This window comes from Berghia stephanieae, chromosome 1 (assembly GCF_034508935.2).
Source record: "Berghia stephanieae isolate SIO BIC M18660-M18661 chromosome 1, UCSD_Bste_1.3, whole genome shotgun sequence".
Classification (NCBI taxonomy): Eukaryota; Metazoa; Mollusca; class Gastropoda; order Nudibranchia; family Aeolidiidae; genus Berghia; species Berghia stephanieae.
In genome coordinates, this window is record NC_088360.1 from 6,557,843 (window position 1) to 6,569,705 (window position 11,863).

Here is an 11,863-nt window from a genome sequence, read left to right on the forward strand (position 1 = left end):
TCAGCAATAATGAAAAAAACAAAAAGTAGCATAAACTGTAGCTTTAAAAAAAGGCCTGGAGACGGACCTGGTACAAATTTATAGAATTTCATGTAAATATAACTTATTTGTGAGAGCCCATCATAGGCAGGTTTAATAGTGAAGAAAAGTCGTGAAGTCACACCTTCTACTTTTCTGGTTCCTAAATCCTTGGAAAAGTGTATGTAACCAGCCCTTCAGAGGAGAAATAATGAATAGGTTCCATATTGAACCATAAGGTGGCTTAACTGTTTTAGTAGCAGGATGAATTGGCAGATTATAACAATAACGGGACATGAAAGAGTGTCGAGGGTCTTTATTAACAACCAGCATATATTTAGACTAGAAAATAAGATGCCATCAATGAAACCAGAAGGTATGAATTCAGTCCTCCGGAAGAGTAGTTTTACACTTCAAATGAGATAGGATCCAGTTTTTTGAAATCACACTTTTCTTCCCTATTGTGTATGAATTCATATATAACAACAAAGCAAAACAAGAAATAAGTGAATGTAGCCACTAACCACTCCTTTGAGAACTAAATCTGTAGGTGTAGCTCCCGTGGGATACACAATTCCTGGGCAATCAACAAGGAAGATGTTGCCCATCAGAGTCACATATTGCCAAACCTTTGAGAGTAAAACAAATTTTTTAAAAGGAAAACAAAAATAAAACACAAAACATACGTATTGAAAAAAAAATTAAGAATTTAAAAACTGTGAGAATCTTGTGGCTTTACTTATCAGAAATAGAAAATCATTTTTTTCTGTGCAGCTTTGTGATCTTATGGCACGACACTCAGCTTAGGTTTCTGGTCCAAATGGCAACACAAACTCCCAGGAATAGGCTCTTTACTCACAATCTCACTATACTCTCTGCTGAAAAAAAATTTGTAATTATACCTCACAGGCACCTCAATATGTCTCATCCTACATGTTCAAAATTGCTGTTTGCTTTGCAATGCTTGTAAAGCACTTTCAGTACATTTACTTTATAATGTGTAGTAAAAAGACACACACAGTAAGTAAATAGAAGACAAATGACTGTGAAGAGGTAGCACTGCCACCTTTCTGTGGCTACCCACACCTGTAAAGATCAGGTCATGACAAAAGCAACGATTGGTAACAATAGGAAATAAGCAAACCACTGCAACAGACCATTGATCAAAAGACAGGGGTTCTTAAATAATAAATATTTATGTCTTTATTGGTAAAGAAACAGGAATTGATGTTGTTCACCTCCTTTAACTTAAACTACACTGGAAACCACTACATCAATTATTACAACCTTAATAAACATTCTTCCAACGACTCAAATATCTGGTACAGTTATGAAAATCAATTCATCGTAAGGCTGTAATAAAAAAAAATAATTGAAAAATACCTTTGTCTCTCCAGGAATAGGAGCAACATTGCACACCTTCTTGGATTTCAGTGCATTGATTATGGAACTTTTCCCGACATTGGGATAGCCAATCAATCCAACACTTATCTGTTTCTTATCACTGTGAAGCTGAGAAAAACACAACAATCAATGTTACATGTCTTATTTAATGTCTTGAATTTTGACACAATTCAAACTGAAATTCTTTATCCTTTAGATCTCAGTATAGTATTTAACACAAAAAATCTTTTAGAATATAATTTTGGAGCTTTCAGCTAATTATTGGAATGTGTTAGTATTTAAAAAGAAAAAGTCATTGTGTATAAATACAAAGTTTTAAATCGGAACGTATTGTCTTCAATTCAGAATTTTCCAGAGGTATGTTTAGGATCATATTTGGTTCAGTCTTTACAAGACACGTCTTGCCAACATAATAAATATAACAAAAATATTTTTATTGTCATTATTAAGTATATAAGCTGGTTCCTCTCACAAACTGCTATTTTCTATGTAGACATTGGCTGATATGGGATGGGGAAGAGTTTGAGTCTTAATATGGAGTCTGAAATTGATATCGGAACTTGTCTGGCATAATTCCTGTTACCAACATACATACTTACCTTACCGAACTGTCGCAGTAGAGATATGAGATCGCCTTTTCCAAAACAATTTGTAATGCTTGCCCTGAATGCCAAAGTTGGGTGTTCAGCTGACAAAATTGCCACCCATTTTTTCTGTTAAAACAAAATTCAATAGAAAATATGTCAGTAATAGATTTAACAAACAAAAATTTTTTAAAAAATTAATTATTTGGTAATAACATTAAAAACATTGTTCAATACTTCATCTTAACTACAGCAAAGCAAGAATAATCTCATCCAATTTAAAATGAGCAGAAAACCAATGAATGTAAAGATCTGAACAAGTGTGTATGAATGTAACAACCTTTGAGAACCAATGCCTTCATGTTTGATCTTGACTGATGTGATAAAGTGGCTCTTTTTTTTTCGTTTTTAACATTTTGTGTTTTTGGTCATGGTTCCAAACGATTAACATTTAGAACTCATGCTCCATTGATAACGAAAAATTCAAACAATTGCCACCATTCTTATGATAGTAAATCAACTCTACAAAGACCCATCAAACTCTATATTACTCCATTTATCAAAAAATCTAACCCAAGCAACAAAAAGAATCAAAAAGGCATAGATCATCTCTTTTGATACTTACAATTGCCCAATTTGGCACAAGGTCAGCTTTGTTCAGAACAAATACAAGATGTTTGAACGCCTTCTCTTTCTTAAGATAGCTTTCAACTTGTCGACAGCGTGTACCATTTGGATCTCTGGCATCCAAAACTTGAATGAGGACATCAGAAGAATCTATAACCTGGAATATAGGATGAACATAATTTTCCCATAATATATTCATTTCAAGACATGGAACTGGAACCCATCTCAATTTCTGTAGCATTAAATTGACAGTGTTAGCTGCTTGCTACCCTTCTGGAAAGACACTTATATATTTGGATGTAATTTCCTGTACAACAAAAAAACTCAGCTACCCAATTACTGCTGGGTGTATAAAGAGGTCAGCGAAAAAAAATAAAAATAAATAAAACAACAACGAAAGTTTTTCTGCATTCAAAAACAATCCACTTGTTTATGTGTCATGTGCTCTATTTTTAGGTCACTAAGCAACAATAGGAAAGCGGATGATAAAATGGAATTAATAATATAGAAAATATATAAATAGAGGCGCATTAAAAGTCTACTCATTAAAAAAAAAAACTTAATTTTTTTCCACAGTAGGCCATATGCTTCCAAATTTCAGTAAAAGTCACACGTTACACGGACAAGTAATTTTATATCTGCAAATAACATAGCCAAGCACTTATCTATCCCAAAGCCACAATGCCAGATCCAGAATTTTGTGCCCATTGTAACCCACCAGACCACTGGCAAATTAAAAATAGCTCGCACCTCTTACAATTCGAGAAAATATAATTACTACCAACGAGCCATCGATGCTATCATTGTCTGTTAACAAATCGACTTTCAAACACTAGAAATGATTCTTTAAAAAAATGAGATAAATAGGACTGATTAATTTTAAATATTGTCTGAATAAAGGAAACCACTCACCAACAAAATTTGTATGGATTTATGGATAACTATGAAATTGATAAGTAACAATATCACATAAAATGAAAAAATGCCTTACCTTGTATAGTTCATTCCAAATCCTTTTAGAGGTTCCAGCTTGGAAAACAATCTCCCTCTCCTCATCCTTTACCCAAGACTCAGTAACTGGACGAAGACTTTGGGCCTCTTCATACTTTGCTAAAGCTTCATCAGCATTTCTCACCATTTCCTATAGATGGAGATAATTAATAAAGGTCATAAAACCCATAAAACTGGAGTTTGTCCTGGTTTTGGAAGCATGAAACGGACAGTAACAATTAGTTGTAACCCCTCTGCATAGGACAACAGTCTATTACAAAAGTACTGTCCACCAGACTTAACTTACTCAACCTTTGCAAGATGGGTAGTGATAAAAGTGCCTAACCAAACAACACAATGTCAAAGTGCTTACTTGCCCACGTAAACTAACTGACTTAATCAATGTCATGATGACCCCACACTACATCTCAGCGACACACATCAAGGTGTGGAATTTTCACATATTTGAGATTGTAAAAAATTTTTTTTTTTAATTCTGCATATCAAAGAGAAGCAAAGGCCAAAATATTTTTCAATAGGGATTCAGTTAATTAAATAAATAATATTTATACTCTATTATTCAAACAAGAAAAGCAGATGAAAGTAGGTTTCTTTGCCATCGCTTCTATGTCGTTTTAAAAAAATACTATCGGGGAAAATAGAAAACATACAAAAGAACTATACATTTATACCCCACTTGTTAAACTGAACCCTGAACAATCAAACCCAAAAAAATTCACCTCTAAGTCAAAAGTGTCCAATGTGGGTTTCTTTCTTGTGGCCTTTTTACCAAACACCTTCTCAAATGGTTCTCTATCCAACAAGCGTGGAGCTGAAAGCTGAAGGAAAATATACATCATTGGTTTAATTAATTTTGTTATTAAATAGAGGTAAAAAACACACCCATCGCCCTCAATCATCAGTATGTGTTTTACAAGTACAAAAATCTGAATGAAAGATTAAATTAAAGAAAAACCTGTAATGTTCTAGCAAAAAATCTGAATAGAAAAAAAAAGAAAAAAAAAAATCTGCCTCAAATTAAAAATGCAGGATTTTTACACTCATTAATAAGACATTGACACTTTAAAAGTTAGGTCTTAAAAGGTATGTTTGGTAATTCAATTTCGTCTCTTACTTACACAAATTTTCTGCTAAAATTTTAAAGACCTAAAATTTTTTTTAAACATTTTTTAAAGTCAATACATAACGGGGAAAAAAACAAAACAAAAAAAAACACCTAAAATTTGGTAAATTTAGGCTTCCACTTTTTATTTTTTTATTTTGTAAATCTGAAACAGTGGAAAGTTTGAAACAACAACAAAACATCAAAATACTCACAGCTTTCGGGACATAACTTAGCAAAGAGACCGGGTTTTTTGTAGGATTCATCACAACTTTATAGGGATCTGCTTTCACTTTACTCATGGCATCATTGAAATTCTGCAATGCATTCTGTGAAACAACCCTTGTATTACCTTAAACACAAAAACAAAACAAAAAATAATCTTTTTAAGACGACACTCATGCAACTTCAAATCTATCCAAAGCAACAATTGCTCTATTCAGGAAAGCAAAGATAATAATGAACTTGTAATGAACTTTAATATTTATTCTGTCTTTTATCAAATGAAGGAACATATTCGGCTGTTTAAATGAATATTTTAATGAATGTTTTAAGCAATCGTACTACCCGACTAGGGCCAGGATAAACCATGCAATCTAATTCTAAAACAAAGACAGAAACTCAGAAAATAAATGAAGGGGATAGATGACACAACAAGTGACCTCCTCTCCACCATGAGAAGGTCAAAGACCCCACCCAGTGCTATAATTTTGGCATCGACTGTGTTTCCACGACTGAGCAACCAAAATGCACCATTCTCATCCCTTGAACATGACACAATAAAAACAAGGTTGAAAGTTGGGGAGGATGATTTGTCCTGAAATCAGAACTCTCCAAACATAAAAAATCTTGCAAAAATAGAGTTACACCCCCCCCCCCCCCCCCAATCAATTTCTAATTAAAACTCACAAATCATTTTGAATTAATAATATGTAATAGTATGTCAACTTTACACAACGGTGTCCTATCACAGTCAATACCTCCCTGCCACATAACAATATAAGACCTAAACCAGTGGCAGGATTTTTGTTTTCAAATATCTCCTGAATTTCATGGCCAGAACACCGGCAATGCCGGATATTTTCAAACCAAATTTTCACCCAGTATAGAAGAGAACCAAATAATTCCAATTGTTGATCATGCGACTTTGAGCAAAATTTCATTTTTCTTATTCTTGTACACACAATTTCATATCATTTGTAAAACCTGTAATCAGCATTAAAACATTTTGTCATCGGTAGTCATATTACACATGAAAACATGACAAACCCCCAAGGAATAATATAAAAAGCGACATTACTGTATATTCCAAGAACATTCGCTGCACATGAAAAAGCTAAGAGATGCTGTCTAACTACAAAGTCGGAAACTTATGGGCAGGTAAATTAAATCCCGTTTTAACCCACGCCTTATTGCTTGATCACTTTGCCCCTTCTGTATTTTCACAGCCAACAATGAATGTGGAGAACTTCTTTTGTCCTCCTATAGTCCCAAACTCGATTACTGATTATAATTTTATGCCAAAAATTGACCTGCAATGTCATTGTTTTTCTTTTGTGGGTACAAAAATAAAGGAACAGGTATCGAAAACACTCTTTGTATTCTCTCCTCTTTATTGTTTGAATTCAACACCTTTAAATTTAACCCTACAATTACGAATTCAAATAAGTATTTTTAAAAATAGTTAAAATAACTCACCGAACCACTTGCGATTTGGTTCAACTCTTGCCATTGTCCCAGGCTTTAGCCTTGACTGGAATGGTGCTGCCTTTATTATTTTGCCAACTTTATTTCTAGGGAGCAAAAAAAAAAAAAAAAAAAAAATTTTTTTTGGAAAAGAAAAAAAGAAAGAATATTATCTTAATGTTTTACAATATCATTCAAAAGACTCACTAGGAAGACCAGACATCCAGAAATAACCTCAATAAATAGACAATTCTAGGAACAAGTATACTAACCCTTAAATTTTACTCTTTTAATAAAGTCTAAGCCAAGTTTCATTCACAGCACATTATCAATGTTTCATGCTTAAGGCAGGGGGCATGCAGTGACAATGTTAATTTTCGTACCTGACACACCAAATTGAGCTATTTACAATTTTAAACACTTTCAATTTATTCTATCATCAGTTTCAAAATTTATGATCACACTCTTACATTTGTGTCTTTGAAAAGTGTCTGATAAATTTCGTTATAATTTGATATGATGGCTTAGATTTCATTCCTTTTTTGAAACCTACTTTTCATGCACCATAAAAAAATCACAATGAATACCACAGAATTATCCTTCAACCAAGAAGATCTGATCCAACTAACCAACACGTTGAGTATAGATAGTTCGAAGATGACGTCACGTAGGTCTTTGTTATTGTTTTTTGCCATCCGCGTTTATGAGCAATGCTCACTGAACTGTATTAACCAGACTATAAACGTCCATGGATACACACAATTATGTGTATTGGTCCGTTATACTTCCGGATGGCAATGTTATGAGCTTCTTAGCCAAGCGCATACCATCTATAGAAACAGCCATCTTGGACAAATGTGAGACATTTTTTACTCATATATAGAGACACATACACACATAAAGCTTTTTTATTTTGTTTGATTGATTTATTGTTTAAATTTCTCAACCCTCAGATTTGTCAATGTTCTTATGCTTTCTTTCCCCTTTAACAAGAAACACACGAAAAAAAATAAAAACAAATATTCTATCTCAAAAGGGTTGTGAAATTTATTATAGATAAAATGTACATAAATCTTTTTAGCTACTAGTCCATTAATTTTTTAAGCCTTTGACTTTTTAATAAATGGGAATAATCCAAGATGGCCGCAAAACAATTTCAATTCCCATGAAAACTGGAGATTATCCTTTAATGTCCTGTACATTTTTGAATTAAAATTCAAGCCACTAAGAACTAAGTGTGTTATATTTATATCATCATATGTGTAAAAGTAAAAAATTTTAATTTTGCTTCCTCGTGTCCTGATAATTAAAAACATTTTTTAAATAAAAAAAATGTTTAAAATGGAATGATCTTTAACTATAAGAGACCTATAAAATAAAATGTTCTCGGGTATATTATCTATGGAAAAGGAAACATGGCATCAATTTTGGTACCTGATAGGCTTGAAGTTCCTGTACATCTGAATTCGTCTGATAGTTGTACGATCTCTCATACCAGTTTTTTTTTGGCGATCTGGAATTTAAATACTCTTAATATTAAACAACTGATTACAATTGGAGAAGTTATTAAATTTTATTTCTTCATTAAATTAGTGAAAAGAAAAACAAAAGGGTAGGAAATTAACTATTCATGAATTAGTCTGAGATTTGAAAAATAAGCTATTATATCAATAAAGATATCCCCATACTTGCCAACTGTTCAAAGAGCTAAATCAGGACACCTAACTCACAATAATGCCATGATCCAAAATAGCAGTGTGATTAGACTATTGATAATTTAGATTTAGAGCTCTTTCTGTTCCTTTATTAATTTGCTAGTCAAAAAAGCACAATCCCGGGACATGCAATGGTCACTTCCATACACATAAAGTCCCTTTTTTTCTCTCCTTTAAATATTTCTCAGACTGTTGAATCAGGAAGAGTCCCAATTTTATCAGGAGATTTGGCTGCTATATATCCTGAACCAGGCTGAGGGAATCTCACAATTTTGTCTTATTTCTGGTTTACCCATGGCCACAAATTCTCACAATCTTAATTTTTTTTTTTTTTTAAGTTATCAGTTACCAAATACAGTTTCTTAAAAATTGTCTTTAGTACTTACCCAGATTCATACTGTGGCCTGCTTTGTTGATCCGGTCCTTGGTATTTTTAGGACCTTTTGGCTTTGGTCTCGACATCTTTAAGTCTTTTGTTGTCACAATCCCCGCTTTAGAAAAAAGGGTTGATTAAATAAAGCTTGTGAAAGCTTTGATTGTCCACTAATCAATACCTCCTTCTGACTCTATGAAAGTTGAAAGAGGGAGATAAAAACAATGCAAACTTTGTAGTTGAAAAATCTTATTTGGCTACACCTTAAATCTGTTATGTGTGAAGTAAAAATTTAATAATTTTTATAATATAAGAACTTTAAAATACAATTTAACTATATTCGGTACACCAATTAACAAGTAATTGAGAATAAGAATATCTCTGTCAAATTTTATTGAAATTGATAAACTTGAACACTATCTTATATTTTAAAAGCCATCAACCCAACCTTTCATATTTTATCAATTTTCACTTAACCCTAGTTTTTTGACATTCTTACCACATATGAAAATGATTACGAAGAAAATAAAGCACCTTTAAAATGATACCAAACACTTGCCATGTATTTTTAAAAGGCTAGCTCTAATTCTCCAATTGCTTGGAATAACTTGAACTCTATTTCTCTGAATGCTCGGAGTAGCCTCCCATGACTACTCAGACTCAGCCTCGTGTGCAAGTTATTTTATTTCTTGGCAATCGCAATGCTCGAGGGTCACAGACGAAATGTCGATGCAAACGTAAATGTTCAAACTTGCCAATCGCCAAGCGTTTTAAGGATATTGTTTACAACGACAGATTTTATCTAAGAGTTGTGCTTGAGTTGAGGGCATTATGGAATCAACTCGCTGTTGCGAATACTCCATCAAAATGGCGCATCAACTTTGTGCCAGGGCTGTGCGATTCGTGCTACATTAAAGAAAAGAGAACAGAAGTAGACTTAAATAACAACACCAAAGTTCCAAGACAGAACAGAGCTTGAAAGGCAGGATAGCACAAACTCAGGATAGACATGTAACAGAAAGTTGAGAATAGAAGACAAAGCAAGAAAAGAAACACCCTTTGAGCTAGTCTTGTGGGGTCCGTGCTCAACTACCTGCACAAACGTACTTAGTATGTCTAAATAGAAATTGATCCTGATGCTTTCACCTCAAACAGCTCTGTATGAGATATTGCCTATAATCTGATACATATATGGTTTCCCGATCAGAAAACCCCATGTGTACAAACACTGGAGTCAGTGCAGGGCAGGAAACAGAGGTTGTAGGACAGAACAGTACAAACGCATAATAGAAGTTGTAAGAGAAAGGTGAGAATAGAGAACAGAGCCCCAACCATTGACAAAGGAAAATGCATATGTTACAGTGAATGACATAATCAGTCGAATGGTGAAAAGATTTGAACTGAGATATTGCCACCTTTAGTTAGAAGGTCAATTTTTTTAATCAAAAATGAATTCTTGTCATAAATGATTAAATCAACCCTTTTTGTACATCTTTGGGAAATATCAAGGCTTAATTTCACTTCTAAATAATTTTTACACCTAGTCAAGTTGAAATTTGAGAAAAGCTGCTGGATACCTTTACCATACATCATGAAAAATCACCCGATTTACAAGATTAAATGCTCTGAGGAACATATTCTTTCAGAAAATGCAAAAAGATGCAAATCCAAAATTTTCACCTTACAACTGAATAAATCATGCACTGACACATATATTCATAGATTCATCACACACACTCGCAAATGACAAAAAAATCTTGTGAATGGAAACCAATCGGAGAAATCGAGGTCAGGATTATTTTCCCCTAGCGTCACTAAATTGACAAAATTCAATGAAAACAACAAGTTGTCCCATTCTATTTTTCCAGATGACTGTGAGATGCTGGTTGGAAGGCAGGAGGGAAATCACAGCTTCTCTCTGTTAAACTGGCTAAAATTTAGGAAGAAATTCCATATACAAGCACTACATCAAGAACTATTAGTAAGTTACTCTAGTTGATCACCTTGAATTAGTATATTTATCCAAAGAAAGATACAAATTGACCTCATAAAGCCACTAAAATGATTTTTCATTACTTTCATGGCGTAAAATTTTCAGTCGAGCAAAAGTTATGTGGTCGTCTTGATTAAATTGGTTATCAGTTGAGCCTCAACAAAATAACGACCCTAATTGTAGACGCAATATTTATCTCTATGTGGTATTACTCTTGCTCTTACCAGTCCTTTTTCTTTAGTTAAATAAAAAATGAATTTCAACTCTAGGTGAGCAACTCATAATATCTGTTAATAATTGAAGTGATGCCTGTGTATATGGAATGTCTCCTAAAATTTTCAACCAGTTTTTTTTAGTTAATCAATAACTCCAGAACCATTTGTCACAGAGAAACATATATAAGTATAAGGCATCAAATTCAATGTTATTTCAAGTTCCAAGTCCCATCCATCTGGATCCAAATTAATATGTTTCGACTATTTTGAGTTTGAAAATTTTAGCAATGTGTCTGTACCACTAGTCAGTCACCTGTTTTCAATTTGATGAAGTTTTGGCCTGAATGAAAGAAGGAATTGTCTTGCACTTTCAGGATGTGAGATGCCTAGACCAAGGCTAATTCAACCCTTGTTTTTTAAAACATATATATTCAAAATGACGAGAACAACGAGAACTTTGTTTTGTTGTCTATTGTCCAATTTCAAATGGAATATTTTGTCTTTTAAAAGAAGTCCCATGGCGATTATCCCGGTGTCTATAGCGTGAAACGGACAATAGTAATAGTAAGAGCAATTGCTTGCTATCCTTTTGATAGGACACTGAACTGATCTATCGCAAAGTACATTCCACCAGTGACTCAGTCACAGTCACTGCTGGGTGGACATGGGTCAGAAAAAAATCTCGATTGCACCTGGGATCGATCTCAGTCCCTTTGTGTGTGAAGCGAGTGCTCTACCAATGGAGTTATCGAGACCCCCAATGTCAAAGAGCACAGTCACAGGGGGTAAGAGTATGTGAGTAAGAATGAAAGTGAAAAGAAAGAAAAAGAAGTTAAGAAGGAATTCGAAGTAAGTAAGTTAATAAGGTAGTGAGTCCAGTAGAGAGAATGTGAAGAACAAAGCTAAAAAAGTTTAGAACATCCACCATATGAACATTTGCACAGTATGTCACTTTAAAAGAAAAGACAACTTACCACTATTTCTTGACCCAACCCAACACTTGTTACTGCCTTGGCTCTCAGTCGCAGTGGTTGTATCCTATTATTATAGGCTAAGTTGGTAAGACTCGTGTTGTAACGAATGAGGAGGATCGGTTTCCGTTTATAAATCCGATGATAACTTTTTATGTAACAAG

At 33.6% G+C, this 11,863-nt stretch overlaps 1 protein-coding gene across 2 annotated transcripts in view; it reads right to left on the bottom strand.

Annotated features, from left to right (window-relative positions):
- Nucleotides 1–11,862, bottom strand: part of LOC144966903 (uncharacterized) — a 21,748-nt gene extending 9,886 nt beyond the window's left edge. Inside the window, exons 1-11 of one of the 2 annotated variants that reach the window (XM_078903616.1) lie at nt 11,703–11,862; nt 8,534–8,638; nt 7,867–7,945; nt 6,445–6,539; nt 4,962–5,098; nt 4,364–4,462; nt 3,625–3,774; nt 2,632–2,790; nt 2,022–2,135; nt 1,402–1,530; nt 543–647 (exon numbers count right to left, since the gene is read on the bottom strand). In XM_078903616.1, the coding sequence (XP_078759742.1) occupies nt 543–647; nt 1,402–1,530; nt 2,022–2,135; nt 2,632–2,790; nt 3,625–3,774; nt 4,364–4,462; nt 4,962–5,098; nt 6,445–6,539; nt 7,867–7,945; nt 8,534–8,609 (1,143 nt within the window). In that variant the 5' untranslated portion in view covers nt 8,610–8,638; nt 11,703–11,862. Of the gene's footprint in view, nt 1–542; nt 648–1,401; nt 1,531–2,021; nt 2,136–2,631; nt 2,791–3,624; nt 3,775–4,363; nt 4,463–4,961; nt 5,099–6,444; nt 6,540–7,866; nt 7,946–8,533; nt 8,714–11,702 lie in introns of both variants that reach the window. The other variant, XM_078903610.1, reaches the window with a different exon arrangement.
- Nucleotide 11,863: the final 1 nt, after the last annotated feature.